The 17,503-nt window shown below is 35.7% G+C and overlaps 3 protein-coding genes across 3 annotated transcripts; 2 read left to right on the top strand and 1 right to left on the bottom strand.

Annotated features, from left to right (window-relative positions):
• The first annotated feature begins 2,524 nt into the window (after nt 1-2,524).
• Nucleotides 2,525-4,294, top strand: LOC9326928 (phospholipase A1-Igamma1, chloroplastic). The gene has a single exon (XM_002893568.2). The coding sequence runs from the start codon at nt 2,595-2,597 to the stop codon at nt 4,170-4,172; it is 1,578 nt and encodes a 525-aa protein (XP_002893614.1). The 5' UTR covers nt 2,525-2,594; the 3' UTR covers nt 4,173-4,294.
• A 753-nt stretch (nt 4,295-5,047) lies between these two features.
• LOC9329675 (CSC1-like protein ERD4) lies at nt 5,048-8,425 on the bottom strand. Its single transcript, XM_021011241.1, has 6 exons — nt 7,875-8,425; nt 7,338-7,489; nt 6,960-7,235; nt 6,037-6,866; nt 5,697-5,952; nt 5,048-5,604 (listed from the first exon to the last, which is right to left on the bottom strand). The coding sequence occupies exons 1-6, from the start codon at nt 8,143-8,145 to the stop codon at nt 5,221-5,223; spliced, it is 2,169 nt and encodes a 722-aa protein (XP_020866900.1). The 5' UTR covers nt 8,146-8,425; the 3' UTR covers nt 5,048-5,220.
• Nucleotides 8,426-14,020: 5,595 nt separating this feature from the next.
• Nucleotides 14,021-16,079, top strand: LOC9329674 (probable pectate lyase 4). Its single transcript, XM_002893567.2, has 4 exons — nt 14,021-14,860; nt 14,928-15,031; nt 15,123-15,261; nt 15,473-16,079. Exons 1-4 carry the CDS (start codon nt 14,216-14,218, stop codon nt 15,689-15,691), a joined length of 1,107 nt encoding a protein of 368 aa, XP_002893613.1. The 5' UTR covers nt 14,021-14,215; the 3' UTR covers nt 15,692-16,079.
• Nucleotides 16,080-17,503: the final 1,424 nt, after the last annotated feature.

Genomic DNA, 17,503 nt, shown 5'->3' with positions numbered 1-17,503 from the left:
AAAGGTTGGGGAAAAAAGCTGAGAATGCAACTAGTTTATGGTTATAAAATCAGCCAACCCTTAGAAATACCATGATCTTGTGGAACTTTTTTTTCAATCATCTGAAACATATAGTAGAAAATGACATTACACAAAAACCATGTAACAAACTAAAACCAGCGAAAACATTGAAATTCCCGGAAACTAAATTCCAAACAAAAAACACACAAAACTCATAACATGGAAGAAAACGAAAGATCCGAAAAACTGTCACGAGTATCTTCCTTAAATCGCAAACCAGTTCTTCTCAGTTCTCCAAATACAATTTTTTTTTGTAATCGTTAAACTTACCGAAAATTTCATATCTACATGTCCTCACTTGAAAGTTGATTGACTTATGCAAATAGGATCTTGTGGACTTCATCAAGTGGTTTTATTTAAACAAACATAAATTACATTTAGTAGAACCTAACACCGAGTTTCTTTCCTCTTCAATCTCGAATGAAGGAGCTGCCATTGACTTGTGTTTGGTGGCAGTTACTGATGCAAGTAAGAATGTGGATGTCGTTCACTATTCAGAAGCGAAGGAGCTGCCTTCATCAGACTCGAATGTGATGGCTACTCCCGCAAAGGTCTTTTCAATTATCACTACCTCGGCTTCAGGGGTCCATTCTAGTACTAATTCTTTTCGCAAAGCCTCTAGCTCAAATAAATATGCAGTGCTGGATTTAGCATCGGATGTGGTACTGCCTGATGATTCAGAAGAAGATGTTTCTTCCGGGTCGGATGATTCGGATGAGGATCTCATTTTGAATCTCAAGTCACCATTTTCAGAAAAACATCTCCAAGACCGACCATTGCAATTGCCGATCAAGGCAATTAATATTGGTCGTGGAGGAAGAAGAGGGGGAAGACGCGGTCGAGGGAATCGTGGTCGACGAGGTGGGTTTGGCTGAACCCATTTAATTGATTCATGTTTCTAATCGTTTATTTTCTCGATAGTTGCCATGCTTTGGAATCTTTTGCTGTGTTTTGTTACTCATTTCCGCTTTGTTGAATTGTACGAGTACTATCGTACTGTCTTGTAACGGTTTTATTTATAATAATAAAATTAAAAAAAAAAAAAAAAAAAAAAAAAAAAAAAAAAACATAAATTACATTTGAAACAAACGAATCATATATACATATATATTATGATATTTTCAACCACACATGAGTGGTCTTGGACACTTGGGAAAGACTAGTGTCTACTCTAGGATTAGTGGTGCTTTCGTAATTGTTTCAAGAGACGAAGGGTAAAACTGAGAATAGGAAGCATGATGTCTTATCATTGACGTGCGGACGAACTTGCCGTGAAGAACACTTTCGAGCTTAATTAGTCAATTCTTTACCATCTTGTGAATAATTTTTTCAAACCTATCGCATCTGAATTAGTTGATCAATCAGTTCTATTTCATATTAAACAAAAACTCAAAATTATTATCCATAATCAACTTAATAAAAATGTATTTGAATGCAAGTTCAATTATCTGTAATAAGATGTTAACAAAGACTAAAAACAAAAAATGAATTTCTATCGAGTGACACCAAAATTAAAGATTAGTTTTCACCGAATTTTAATTGATCAATTAAGTCAAACCATGCATGTTGGTCTGAAATGTACGTCAATATGGTATAATGAGATATGTGTTTCTTTATTTTCTCCTGCAGTAAGCCAAGAACAATGATTATTGAATTTTATGTAAATGTTCTTATCCATAGCAATATTCAGGGCCCATCAAGCAGGTGCTTTAGGCATCAGATTATATTTTAAATTTAAGGGGCATAATTTGTTAGAAAAAGTCTCGTAGTTTAGTGGTTATTGTCTCATTTATAAGCAGGAGGTGGCGAGTTCGAGTCATATTATACCAAAATTTTAACATTTTTTGTATTTTTGTTGGTAAATGGGCAACAAAAAACTTTTGGGCTTTAGGCATCTAAATTTTTTGGGCCGGCCCTGACAATATTTATAAAGTAATATATTTCATAGAAAAAAAAGTGGTCCCGTTAATTAGGAGGAAAATTGGAGTTATATAACCTAACGCAAAAGCCGACACAGTAGACGACTCTTGTAAGTGTTGATTTTCCTAACAAATAATCATAATTAATTTCACTAATACTATAGTCTATAGGTAATGTATGTAGAGCAGCCGTAGTTATTCAATCCTTTAGCTGCCAAAGAATAAATATCATCATGGCGTACTATTATTACTTTGACCAACCCGCTTGGAAAGGTTTTTAATTTATTCTCAAAATGATTTGGTTGGTCTGGTTTACCTGAACCGGTAATATAATTCTATTAGGCTATTAGCATACCATATAAAACTAAACCGAATATGATACCGGTGGCGGTAATCATCTTCCGTACCGAGAAAATGTCAGACCAGGTCAAACATTCTTTGTCAACGCATCTGAGTATCTTCCCAGAAGCAACATATTCGCATGTGATTACATATATTACTTCATATATATAACACATTGGGATCAATTCCAAAGCATATCGATCAATTCTTGCTACAACACATCACAACTTTATCATCATCACTTGAAAAATTATCCGACCGATAAACTCAGAAATGGAGAACGCATTGGTCAAAACTCCATTGAGAAAGCTAAGAAGAAGAAGAATAAAACGGGTCTGGAGATTGAAGCTGGCATGGAAGTCTATCAAGATCCGGGTCAAGTCACATCTTCCAGGTTTCTTGTCAACCAAGAAACACCTCTTCCACGTTAAATCACGGAAGGAAGAACAAGATTTGTCTCAAGTGGCTCGGAGGATCTGCAAAATCTCCAACGACTCGACCAAATCGCTGGCGTTTTTGCTTCAGCTTCCGAAATACTCAGCGGACGATTTTCTTGACCGAGGCGATCTGATGACTCCAGCTACGTCCCCAAGGGAGAATATATCTAAAATGTGGCGTGAGCTTCACGGTAGCAACAATTGGGAGAATCTTCTCGATCCTCTACATCCATGGCTTAGGAGAGAAGTAACCAAATATGGAGAATTCGTGGAATCCGTCTACGATTCACTTGATTTCGATCCTTTATCCGAATTCTGCGGAAGCTCTAGATACAACAGGAACAAACTCTTCGAAGAGCTTGGTTTAACCAAACATGGTTACAAGGTAACCAAATACATCTATGCGATGTCTCATGTCGATGTTCCTCAGTGGTTCTTAAGCTCAGCTATGGGAGAGACATGGAGCAAAGATTCGAACTGGATGGGGTTTGTAGCTGTGAGTGGAGACAGAGAGTCCTTGAGGATTGGTCGGAGAGACATTGTTGTGGCGTGGCGTGGAACGGTGACTCCCACAGAATGGTTCATGGATCTTAGAACAAGTAAAGAGCCGTTCGATTGCAAGGGAGAACATGGCAAGAACGTGGTCAAGGTCCAAAGCGGGTTTTTCAGTATCTACAAATCGAAAAGCAAACTCACACGGTACAACAAAGAAAGTGCATCAGAGCAGACGATGGAGGAAGTGAAACGGCTAGTGAATTTTTTTAAGGATAGAGGCGAAGAGGTGAGCCTAACCATCACGGGGCATAGCCTAGGAGGCGCGTTGGCGCTTATGAACGCTTATGAGGCGGCCAGAGATGTTCCAGCATTATCTGGTAACGTTTCTGTGATCTCCTTTGGTGCGCCGAGAGTAGGTAACTTGGCATTCAAGGAAAGGCTAAATAGTTTAGGTGTTAAGGTGTTACGTGTGGTGAACAAGCAAGACATTGTCCCTAAGCTTCCTGGTATCGTGTTCAACAAGGTACTAAACAAACTTAACCCGATTACTTCAAGGCTCAATTGGGTCTACAGGCACGTCGGAACGCAGCTTAAGCTCGATGTGTTTAGTTCGCCTTACGTAAAACGCGATTCAGACTTAGGGAGGGCTCATAATCTCGAGGTGTATCTCCATGTTTTGGATGGCTTCCACTGCAAGAAATCTGGGTTTAGGGTTAACGCAAGGAGAGACGTTGCTTCTGTGAACAAGAGCACGGATATGTTGTTGGATCATCTAAGAATACCTGAGTTTTGGTACCAAGTGGCACATAAGGGTCTGATCCTCAACAAACAGACCGGCCGGTGGGTGAAGCCCGTCCGTGCGCCCGAAGACATTCCCTCTCCGTTATCCACCGGACCAAAACCGATTTATAACTTATGAGAAATAAATCTATTTCCATTCAATTCATTTGTTTTCTTGAATCTTTTGTCTTTGTGAATTTTGCTTACAACATTTCAGTTCAATGAACATATATAGATCAAGTTATGACAATAATATATATATATATATATATATATATATATATATATATATATATATATATATATATATGTTTGAGGCTACCTTCAATACAATTTGCAACAGCTAAAGAAAACAGAACATGTCAGTGTAACAGATAAGGAATAAACCCTAATTACAGACATGATAAAGTTTCTAAACCAACAAACAATATTCTATCAACAAGAAGAAGATGAGATAGTTTACAGACTCAATCAGGGTGCGATCTTAAACTCAGTGTCTCTTGAATTCAAAAGTTTCATATTTTTCTCAAAACCTTTCAACAAATTATGATCTAAAGATCACATATCTCAGTCTTAAAAGTATACTCGTAAGCAATTTACAAAATTGAAAAAGATCTTGATCAAGATACATGGAGAAAGAGGCAATGTCTTGAAGAAATCTAACGAAAATTGAAATTCTAATTGAGAGTTCAGAGGCACAATATTATTACAGAACAATCAGGTTGAATTCGTCAATGGATTTTGATTACTCTGAATTTTCTTTTCATCCAACTGAGAGTGAGATTAACTAGAAACATAACAACCTATTCTTGTAACACAAGTCTCTGGACCATAGTTAATAGCTTGAAGAGCTGCAAACAAACAGTTGATGGAAGAAGCAGTAGTATATCCAATGGATTCAGCAGAGAAAGCAACATCATATGATTTGGTTTCAAGATCATGTATCACCAGTATTTGCCTTGACTCACCATCATATAACAGCAACATAGAAAATTGATAGCAGTAGAAGAATCATAATGATGAAAAATCAAGTTGATATTTAAAAGTAGCTTACAAAGTTACAACAACCCAAGAACACATACAAAGAAGAATCCTAAACAAACCCTAAAATTCACACACACAACAATAACAGCTTCTAAAAAACCAACAAAACAAATCTATGAGATAATTGGGATTGGATTCAAATTTTAAACGCCTGCAATTGCATTGAAATCTTGATAACGAGACATTGCGCCTTTGAACTCGTGTTCTTCTGCTTTGTGAGAGCTCAAGCTATGCGGAATGTATGCTCTGAAAATCTCCTCGAGGTCCGGACTCTGCTTCAGCTCACGGCAAGCCACTTCCAGAGCTGTGTGTTTGAACCCTCCGTAGAATTTCTGGCGGCACACGTAACCGAAGATGAGAGAGGTGATGATGAGAGGGATCACGAGGGCCGTGTAGAAGAATGTCTTGGCTCCTAAGTAGCCAAACATTACCACTTGGAATAGGAACAACGCTGCTAGTATGCGCTGGTGAATATGCGGCCACATTCTTCCATAGCTCTCGTATGATGGAACGTACACTTTCAACGCCTGTCATGCCCCGAAATAAAACCGTTCAAGATCACATTTTAACGTGTTTAAACCTGTTTTTATGGGTATAGTAATTAGAGAGAAAGTCTGACCTGATTCCTGAGGACGAGCCAGCCTAAACCGAAGTAGATGATGCCGAATATGAGGATAAGAGGAGCAATTACAGAATAGCAGAACGTGATTGTGAGGACGAGCAGGTCTCCAGGAACCCTAGTCGCATAGGTTAAGTCTCCCGGGTACCAAGCTTCTTTCACCTCCGCTTCGGTTTTGCAGAGATACTTCTTTTTCAGGTGGAAGATTATCAAAGGTATGATACGAGACAGCTCAAGGCCATAACCAATAAAGAACCTGAAATTGAAATTCAACAGCATAAGATTTAGAGAACAAAAGAACAATGTATATGCTATGTAAGTCAAGAGGACCAAGACTCACTTGAGAGCAACGTAGGTCAAGAAGAAAGTGGCGCTCTTAGGGAGGCTAGTAGCCAAAAGATTAATGATCATGTCGAGTTTGGGATTTTTCGCGATATCCTTCACTGTGTTGAACAAAGTCCCCGCAAGGGTAACACCAATGAAGACATTAAAGACTGAGAAGTAAAAGTACTTCCCTGAAGCAGCCCTAATGGCATGGCTCTGCGACGGAATTCCCTCGGCTTTGGAGAGAAACAAGAGAAGCTTAGGCAACATCGCCAAGAAAACGAGGAGCGCAATTTGAGGAAGGAAAGACTCCAAGACAGTTCTTATGGCGGTTATCTCCACAACCGGCTTTATGAACGGGATAATCTTCTGAAGATTCTCAAGAGTGGTGATTGCAGAGACAAACGCGATTGGGATCATATAAAACAGAATGGTCAGTGCAACAAAGAAGTAGATGAAGTATTGCCGAATTATTCTGCTGAAGAGCTTGATGTTGAGATTCTGCCATAGGAGCTGCCGAGGCTCGGGAGCTTCGGTCACAGTCCATTTATCAACCATCTGGCAGTGCAGAGACTGAGCGGCTGATGCGGCGGCAACCCGGGTTGTGAAGAAGACCACTGCCGCAGTTTGCTGCTTCTCAGCAAGAACCGCTTTCTGCTCTGTTTCTAGATTGGCTACAGACTCGTTGATTAGCTCGGTGTAATACTCAATGCTGTCAACTTGTTTACCGACTAGCCCACACAAGCCGGTTTTGTTCGTGGGTCGGTTATTAGTTGCTGCAAGTATTGCTTCTGCTCGCGCAAGCTTCTTCTTGTAACCTTCCAACTTTCCCCATATCTTATTAACCTACAAAACAACAAAGAGCATAGATTAACAAATAAAGTACTTGAAATAACATTAATGCTTAAACACCTTATAAGGGCCAGAATAAGCAGATACCTTGCTGTTTTCTGTTGCGACAAGCGATCTGTAGAATGTCTCGGGGTATATTTCTCTGAAATAAGAATCGATGAACTCTTTCTGTGTCTGCCCATCAGGTGGTGAAGGCATATCCCTAACAAGAATAGCGAATTGCTCGGGTTTGACAGCAGCAGACATCAGAGCTTGTGCCCTCAACGTAGAGACATGCTTATAAGCTTTCCACAAGAAGAAATATGTGACCAAAGATATCCAGTAAACCGCTCCTAGGAACGCCCACAGCCTCGGACTTTTTTTCTGTTCAATTGAAAGAATACACATTTCGCTTTAAACGATCAAAACCGCGATATCTGAAATGGAATCAAAAGGCAGAATGGAGTCACTGTTGTGTTTACTTACTGTGATGTTAGCCATTGATAGATTATCAAGTTGGCTAAAAGTTCCTTTGCTTGTGGTTTCTGTTTTTGTGTTCTTTAAGTTGTGGTCTGTAGCGGCTAGAGGCAGTAGAGTCGGTAAGAGAAGAAGACCGGAACAAGCAAATATCCCCAGAACTGTTTCAACCAAAAGCCAATTTCAAGACATCAGAAACACTTTGCCTTCACCAGAATCAAAGGCTCATATATAGATATTAAGATATAGGCTTCAAAGAGTTCTGTCTACTGGTTCTAATTTCAAACACCAATGTCTACACGTTATAAGCTAAAAGATCAAAAGGTACTTAATTTACATAACATAGCAAACAAAATCGTCAGAGCTAGCAAAAGACAAACAAAAAAGTTTTCCTTTTGGAACTTTTTTTTCCCCAATTGTCTCTAAAGATCGAAACTTTATTAGGTTAAATCTCAAACCCAAATCAGAACCAACAGAAATTAGCAGAATTCCACCAAACCCTTAAATTGGAACCACGAAAGTTACAGAGGGAGAGAGAGATCGAACCAGTGGTCAAGAAGACAAAGTGGACAGCAGTATCGACGCCGGATAAGTTAACAACGTCTTGCTCAGAAGAAGTCAAAGCTTCACGCATCCAAGCAAAAGGGTTTCGAGTCAAGGAGGTACCTTCCCATGGCTCCAACCCTTTAAGGATCCGATTCGGGTAATAAATGGGAGCATTTCCGGATTTGCGAGAAAGCCATGTGAAGAGAAGCATGAGAACGACGAAGACAACAAAAGATGTCCCTAAGGACACAAGAAAAGATCCAAACTCCATCTGGGTTTTGCCAGAGGAATCTCTCAAGCTCTCTGTTTCTTTCTAAATCTTCTCAAGTAGCCGTTTTTAAAGGTGAAAACAAAAGAAGGAAAGTAAACCGTTTGAGAGAGAGAGAGAGAAAGAGTGTGTCTCTTGTAATTGTTGTTCTTGCTTCTTCTGGTAATTTTTACAGGTGAGAGAGGACAGGCTTTTTTTCTTTTGTACTTTATTGATGAATTCACAGAAAAAGAAAGAAGATATTTTTCTATTGTTGTTTAATCTTATGGAGGAGATTGGAGAAATTGAATAATGTGAGGACTGATTAAATATGGTGGGAGAGGGAGAGGTGTGAGAAGAGAGTGAAGAGCGTGTTTAAGTGAGAAGGACGACAGGTGTTGATGATAGAGACACCAAAGGAGATGGTTGCCTTTTATTTAACCCTACTTCAGGGTCCTCCTCCTCCTCCCTTTACCCATTTTATTCCTTTTTTTTATTAACAAATTATTCTTTGGATTTTCATCTTTTTGTACTTTTGAAGTTTCTTCTGTTCTTCTATTCCCTTCTATTTTCTAGTTTTGTTTTAAAATATATTTTACTTGTAAACTCCTTTAATTAGTTGTTACTATTTAGACCATCTCTAATAGTAAAGTTCCATGAGAAGTTTTTACAAATTTTTTAATTTTAAATTTTGACAATTTCAAAGTTTAGAATTTGTGTTAGAATCCTTAAATTTTTTATTTTCCAATGGTAGAATCTCAAGTGAGTTTCTTTAAAAATATAAACATTTTTTATTTGATAAAACTTAATAATTATTGCAATTCATAAAATTTTAAACATACATGACATAAAAGCATAAAAAAAAATATGCAAATCAAAACCGGAATAACGATTAGTTATAAGTTTGATTCGCGCCAAAATTTTGCCATATACGCTTAACAAAAACAGTATTCAATTGTTGATGTATACCTTGATCACGAATTCGAGTTCGAATCCCCATCATATTACTGAGATTTGAAGGTATATTTTTTTCTTTTGTTAATGTTTTTTACCCAATTTGACACATATCAGACTCTTAACAATCTTTAAACCTCTTATATTAGAGCCACCTATTTTAACTTTATTTATTATTTTTATTTATTTTAATTATTTTTAATCTTAAAGATTCTCTTACAACACCATTGGAGGTGCTCTTAAATCTTAAGAATGACATGTTTTACGTATCTACGGCTAAGTTCAAACAAATATTGGTATAAGTACTAGATAAATCAAAGAATATTTCGGTTTAAACAAGCAATTTCATCCGAAATGCAATTCTGATGTGGTGGAAATGCATTTTTGGTAATATGTATCATTTTACTCTAGTGGAAACCTAATCTGGTAGCAAATTACCATACATTTAGATTTAGATGCAAATTTGATTTTACACAAACCTACGAAACACATCAAGATCAACTGCTATTTTAGCTAATAGTAACCAACCACATCTCCTCTACATCTTAACTCGCATATATTTTCTTTAAATTTTATTAGAAAGAGTTCAATTTCTTCTTTAAGATGTTGGGCATTCGTGATTTTCATGCTTTAATGTTTGAATTATAATCTCATAATTCTAGAAATTCCAATTATTTAGATATTTAATTTTTATGTATCTCTAACTAAATATATCGTAGAAGCTCCTTTGGCCCATTGGTTGACCAAGGGTTGATTAATGCTTCTACACCAAAAAGTCTGGGGTTCGAGTCCCAGGTATTGCGATTTATTAACAAATTTGCAGATTAATGGAGGCAAGTGTGCAAGAGATCTCCAGCGATGTACAATTATAGCCGTTCGCCAGGATTCTACGCAGAGAAGGAAGTGTCGCCAGATCGTGGATCATTGAAGGTATTCATCAAGATTACGAAGAAGGAAGTGTAGTCTATCGTGAATCTAGTAAGGGTCGGAAGAAATTGTCAGTTGTAGAATCGTCTATGTAACAGTCCTCATAATTTGCAATTAATAATAAATTTAGACGACAAAAAAAAAAAAAAAAAAAAAACTAAATATATCAAATTCCCTATTAGATATGGGCCCTGTTCTAAAAATCCCTGCCTAGCCCCGATTACTCCCCGTTTAATCGCTAGGCCCACCCTATCCGCCTCGATTAATGACTAATCCCCTAAAAAAATTAGTAACCCGATTATTCTCCGCCTAATCCGATTACTTCCCGCCTAATCCGATTATTTTCCACCTAATCTTATATACCCCGATTATTTTTTAGATTGCAAGTATAGAAAAACCTTTTATTTTTGTTATTCAATCATTTGAATGAGGAGTTTGTGATGTTTTACAATAACTTGTGTTCAAATTTTAATAAAAATCATAAATTTGTAATAAAAATCATAAATTTTTACAATATTGGATTAATATATTTTAAAAATATTAAAATAACCCTAAAACTAATCCCCGATTAATCCCCGATTTTAATCCAATTTTTCGATTAATCGCTAGGCCCATGCCGAGCGCCCGACTAGCGCCTAGCGATTTTTCAAACAAGGGATATGGGTATGGCTAGAAGACAAAAACTTAAGTGAAAGTAAAAATTGAGTTTAATCTATAACAATTGCTCCACTCAACATAAACAGAACAACTTTTTTCTTTTCTCCTTCGTTTTGTTGAATACTCGTGGGGAATACCAACTTTTTGGTTACTCTAATTAATATTTTCATTTCCTCCAATATCAATTCTTCTCTATTCATCTTTTTACTCTAACACCAATCACACATTATGTGTTTTTTTTTAATTATTATAAGCATTCACCAGTCACACTTATAAATGTGTGTACGTAAGAAAAATTTGTATTGTACGTGTGTAGAATAAATACGAGAGACATATACCACACACAAAAAAAAAAAAAACTGAAATCGTTTGATAAAAAAAGACAAGTTTTGAAATAACTGAAGGAAATCGAAAGACTTCCACGACATGCTTGAAGATAAGAGTTAAGGTGACTGACAATGATCTCGTCCATTGTTGTATACTTGTATTTATGTTTCACCTCATTCTCTTGTTTTTAATATTAATATATTTCTTTGCCATACTTTTTGCCAGAAAATAAAGAAAATTAATTGTGTTTACTTTTTTGTACAAATTAAATTGTTTTGTTTGTTGTGTTTCCATGCATGACCAGTCATACATATTGGTCCAATACCGGTCCTTCCTTTTAATTATGTCGATTGGGTAAAGTTCCACAATGGATAGATCGAAAGTAAATGTTATTTTTGGCATCCAACTGAATTAAATAGATATATACCACAATTCACTGGACAAAACAGTGGATTTCACTAAGACAAACCATTAATTTGGGAGAATAGATTCATAAATCTATAGATAATTTATGGGAATGTAATAAAAGTTGTTATTCAAAGACAAAAGAGACCCAAAAACAAAACAAAAAAGCCGTTGTCCAGTTGTTGTTGCCACGTCGACGTAAACTTCATTGCCGACACCGAAAAAAGCTTGAAAGGGTCCCAAACCTTATCTATATTTTATGTCGAAGAAGACCCTATAGTCTTATCTACAAAATAATATTTCAGTTACTATTTGTTATTTGAAAGTAACGCGGTTCACAGATTTGGTTAGGTGGCTATTGATCGGGTCCAAAGCCCTTTTGCTGATATTTATTTCTCTTCTATTTTCACGTCGACATGTACACAAACAAAGACCCACCACCTCACCGAGTTTCTTCTACTTACGGTACGAATCATGATTAAATGATATTCCAAATATCAATGAGATTACTCAAATGTATATTTTAATAAGTTGTACTTTTAGCAAAAATTTATATAGAAGTTTTTGTTAAGAGACTGAAAATATCTAAAACTAAAGTGTTAGCAACCATGTGATCACTATTCTTTCTCATATAAACAAAAATATTACTCAATGAATGCGTTAAGCCGTTAATACCATTGGTTAAGGAATAGACATAAAGTTGTAAACTTTTGTTTTACAACTTTATGTAAACCCTTTGTATAATGCGGATTTTAGTAAACTTTTACAGAGGGTTGTTTTTTTTTTTTTTTTTTTACAGAGTGTTATGGGTCACTTCTTAGTTCTTAGGTACAACATATTAGTTTAAGAATTTAATGCGATTTATGTAGATTAACCCCACTTTACAAATTCTAGAACAAAAGAGACGAAAACAAATGGTTATCACTAGTTGTAGTGTTGTACGTCTAGATTTGAAATCATAGGCCTAATTAGTACCAATAAACAGTCTTATGTATTATTAACAAAATCAAGAATAATCTTTAGATTATAGATAAGATCAAAATAGTAAGAGATTCGGGGGAATCAAATTTAGTAGATTTTACTTTGTAAGCTTCGTCGCTTTCACGAATCACGATCAAATATATATATATATATATATATATATATATATATATATATATGTACATTTGGAAAATTTTTGCAATAGGGATTGTGTAAGAATATTGACTTCTATGACTTGGAATAAAGGTTTGTTGGCAAAGAAAAAATAAATCGTAAAAGGTTTAGACTGACTGGAAATCGAATTTGCTAGAGAGGCTTTGTAAGAACACAACGACCAATTTTAAATTGCGGAATATCATACTATAATTGTGTGATATGTGGATGATACAAGAAGAATCAAATATAAGGATTTTCAAACTATTTATACTCATAATCATTGTATGGGAGACGTGACTCCTACTAGTAATTTTCATGAATTATTTGGCATGCCTTGCAATCAAAGGAAATATTTAATCACACAAAACAAGTATCACTATTATTCCAAAATTAAATATCAGGTTATTATATTTTACCACATTTTCTAATGTTGTCGGTATACAACGAATCAATCACATGTAATATAACATTTTGGTGACAAGAGGGCAAAATAAAACTAATTAAATGGTACGTGTCTCTCCTGCCAAAATAAGTTATTTATACTTAACTTGCCTATGCCTGAGCAAGTTATACCATTTCTAACTCCATATTACACCAAATTATTCGGTGGGAAAACGGAAACATACAAAAATTTATATATAAACTTATTTAATGTGGTCGAACACTAGGGGTGGGCACAAGGTGAGTACTTGCTATTTTAGGGAGATTTATTACTTGGTTTGCCTTGTACGAGTAATAAAAATTAGTACTTGTGTTTGACTTGTTGAAAACGAGTACTTGTAATTTCGAGTATTTGCTAAAAAATGAGCGACTTGCGAGTTACTTGCCTTGCCTTATTACTTGCTATTTGTGAGTTACTTATAAGTATTTACGAATTACTTGCAAGTAATTTGCAAGTAATTTGCAAGTAACACTTTCAAAAATTTTACATATTTAAATTTTACTTTACTTTTGATGTAACTTTTAATTATGTTCTTAAAACTAATATAATATATGAAATATATATATATAAAATGGTAAAATAATAACGAATGATGGGTCAAACAAGCCGAGTATTAATTTTTTTTCCACTACTTGTTGCTTGAATTGCACTTGCAAGTATCTAAATTATACTACTTGATACTTGGATTGACAACAACGGGTACTTGTTTTTTTAAGACGGTACGAGACGAGTAACGAGTACGAGACGAGTAACGAGTAGTTGTGCCCACATAGCTCATCGATTATCCGTTATCCTTCGCGAATATGATGGGCCTTTATATATGCCCGGCCCAAGCAATTTCTGTACGCGACTTCAGGGCAAAAAAAATTGGGACAATATATCCATCAACATAAACTATTTTTAAAGGGTCATCTTTGAGGTTTATTTTGTGAAAGATTAGGTTCATATTTGGACCTAAGAACTTCTACCCTATGTTATAATATTGTATTATGTCCGATACTTATATGTATAATGTATTAATATTTTTCATAATAGATAGGGCGATATATAGGGGGGTTCGTCGTCCGACTAAAATACTTAGCGTACCGTGTGTTCCACGCTTACACATTATCATTTTCCCCACACACACATAAAAGTCCATAGAGAAGATGTATACGTATATTCTCTAGCTCACATATATGTCGTGACTCGTGTATAGATATTTGCACACACATACTTCAATTCAAGCATCACATTTTCAAGAAAATGGCTTCCCTCGTGTTAACAGTTTCACTTCTCTTGGCAACTTTCGCTTCTTCTCTTGTAGAGACTGCTCATAGTAATAATGTAACCATCCCCAGGGTATCACTAAATGTAATTGATGCTTGCTGGCGAAGAAACCCTAATTGGGCCACTAACCGTCAAGCCCTAGCACATTGCGCGGTAGGGTACGGGAAAGCCGCAGTAGGGGGGAAACACGGGCCGATCTACGTGGTTACAAACCCATCAGACAACCCTACAAGCCCTAGCCCCGGAACCTTAAGATTTGCGGTGACCCAACCAAAACCACTATGGATCACATTCGCACGTGACATGGTGATAGTGTTGAAAAGCGAGCTCATGGTGAACAGCTACAAGACGATCGATGGGAGAGGGGCAAAAGTTGAAATAGCCAACGGGCCATGCTTAAGGATCAAACAAGTGAGCCATGTCATTATACATGGTATTAGTATCCATGATTGTAAACCAGGTTCCAAAGGATGGGATGGTGACGGAATACGAGTTTTTCAATCTACACATGTTTGGATCGATCATTGTTTCTTTTCTCGGTGTCAAGATGGTTTGATCGATGTGATTCTTTCTTCTACGGCTATCACTATTTCTAATAACTACTTCACGCAGCATGATAAAGTAAGTTTACATTATCATAACTTTAACTTTTAAAAATAAATTTGATATTTTATTAATTATTATGAAGGTGATATTACTCGGACATGATGACAATTACATGGGAGATAAAATCATGAGAGTTACCATTGCATTCAATACTTTTGGACCGGGTCTGATTGAGAGAATGCCTAGGTGAGTATATATGTTGATAGGTTTAATTTAATTGAACTAGCTAGATAATTTATAAAAGCTGATCATAGATCTATGATTGATGGTGTGGGAGGGTGAGGAGAGGGTATGCGCATGTAGCAAACAATAGGTACGAGAAATGGCAAATGTATGCGATTGGAGGAAGTGCTAATCCAATTATCTTTAGTGAAGGCAACTACTTCGTTGCTCCCGACAAAGCTAGCAACAAACAGGTATCTTCATTTTAAATTGTAATATGTAAGTAGTTTAAATGATGCACTGAAATATCATCTCAAATTAAAAAAAAAAAAAACATTAGACCTAACATATTGTATGATGCATTTGGGTTAATATATTCATTCTCAATTGATTTTGAGTTGAAAGAATCCATGGATACTTAAAATAGTGTCGTGTTTGAATACAACATTGTGTATACATATGTAGGTGACGAAGAGAATGGGTGCGGGACCTGATTCTAAAAGATGGAAATGGGGTACGGCTAAAGACGTTTTCATGAACGGAGCTTTCTTCGTGCCGTCTGGCGGAATAGTCAGGCCATTGTACAAAGCAGGAGAGGGGTTTCAGGTCGCCCATGGCTCTCTCGTCCCTTCTCTTACTTCCTCTGCCGGTCCTCTCCGTTGCTACGCAGGCAGGATTTGCTAATCAATTTACCCATCTTTATATCATTGTAGTCTCAAACTTAGGCAAATTAATTAACAAAAAAAAAAGAAAAACTTGGGAAAACGAAAAGACAAAAGAAAAATCAAATCATTTAATTGCCAACTCTCTAGTCTCATGTCAGACACAAGTTTAGAGCGACATTCTCTGCTACTCTTAAGGTATGCTCTTCAAACAACAATTTATTCACTATGGAGAGAAAGAAACAATCGCTTGACAAAAAACACAAGAAGAATCAAATCGTTGATCCCACTTCACCATACGATGCACCATGGCAAGAGTTGCATCACTAACAACCTAATCCTAGTCTTATTATACTTGTTTACGTAGGATTCTTACATTTATCTATATAGAATTAATTTTGTCGAGATCATAACGGGTTTGACCGACCGGTAAATCTTCATACATTTAAGCCAATCAACATTGACTATGTCTTGGTCTTGAATCAGACCTTAAAAGAGAAGAATCACGTTTTGTTTTTAAATAGAAAACCGGTTGTGCCAAAATTCGATAGAACATGGCATTCAAACCTCTTCACCGACAACCCTCACTCCAGTCTCCAATGTTATGTGTACCCGACATGGGCCTATCGGATCATTCATCGACATATCTTGTCTAGGCTTTGATGGGCCTTGACTCGTTTCTTCTTTCCTTTTCTTTTGTTCAAAGCTGAGTGAAGGCTATTTTACTTCCTTTGGATAGTGATACTTTGACATTTTTTTTTGGGTGTCAAAGTGATACATTGACAATTCAAGTCTCTTAATTATGATCTAACTCATACGTATAATGAAAACTACATCTCCTGTCCTTTTCGGAGGATATTTTTTTCTGTAAATTAATTCAAAAACTAAAATAAAGGTTAGATGAAACAGTGTCTCCCGTTAGGAAAGCATGTTGCAAAAAATTGAGCTGAGTAGCTTTTTATCACATACAGTCTTATAATACCTTTCCCTTTTTACGTGTGTTAAAAGATGTACCGAAAAGTAAAAGGCGTATAATCAGCATTCGAATAGACTTTTTCTTTGGTAAAAGGTCAAATTATCCATTTTCAAAATGATCAGAATTCGTATTTCTAAACAAAATTTGACAAAATAGATAAATATCCACCAATTGTAAAGAGGATTACCATTTCGAAGAATCATATCATAATATAAGTGATTGTTTACGTTACGATAAAAGATGATCCAAATTACTATCTTCAAACGAAAGTTTTTTTTGTATTTTTTGATAAAAATCTTTAAATATATTACAGTTGAACAAAATATCAATAAATTATACAGGATGTAACAAAATTTCATAAAGATATTGTGTTCAAAAAACCGCTAGACGCTAATCGGACGGTGATCCAAAGCCTAACACTTAGAATGCCTAATCGGGATCTAGGTAATTTTAGGCGGTTAAAACGTTTACAACATAAAACATTATAAATTGGTTATAATTATATATAAAAAATGAAATTATACAAAAACATGCATTAGAATAATAAAAAATATTAAATCATAAACAAAAAGGTAGACAAAAAATTTAATTTAATTCATATCAAACAACATATGAACATTTAAAATTATGTATATGGAGGAAAAACTTATAAATTTGAATTTGTCTGGTGAAATTTTTTAAAAACATATTAAAACAAAATTTATATAATTTTAGGCGGTCGTTTAGGCGTTGCGTGAGCGCCTAGTGTTTAGAGATGGTCTATGTGACCACATAAACCAATTACATGTATATATTCGACAATAATTTGACAAAGGTATTTTTTGGAAAGAAAAAAAAACTCCTACTTAGATAACCTGT

The sequence above is a fragment of the Arabidopsis lyrata genome (genome assembly GCF_000004255.2).
Source record: "Arabidopsis lyrata subsp. lyrata unplaced genomic scaffold ARALYscaffold_1, whole genome shotgun sequence".
NCBI classification, from domain to species: domain Eukaryota; kingdom Viridiplantae; phylum Streptophyta; class Magnoliopsida; order Brassicales; family Brassicaceae; genus Arabidopsis; species Arabidopsis lyrata.
This window is presented reverse-complemented; position numbering and strand designations above follow the sequence as displayed.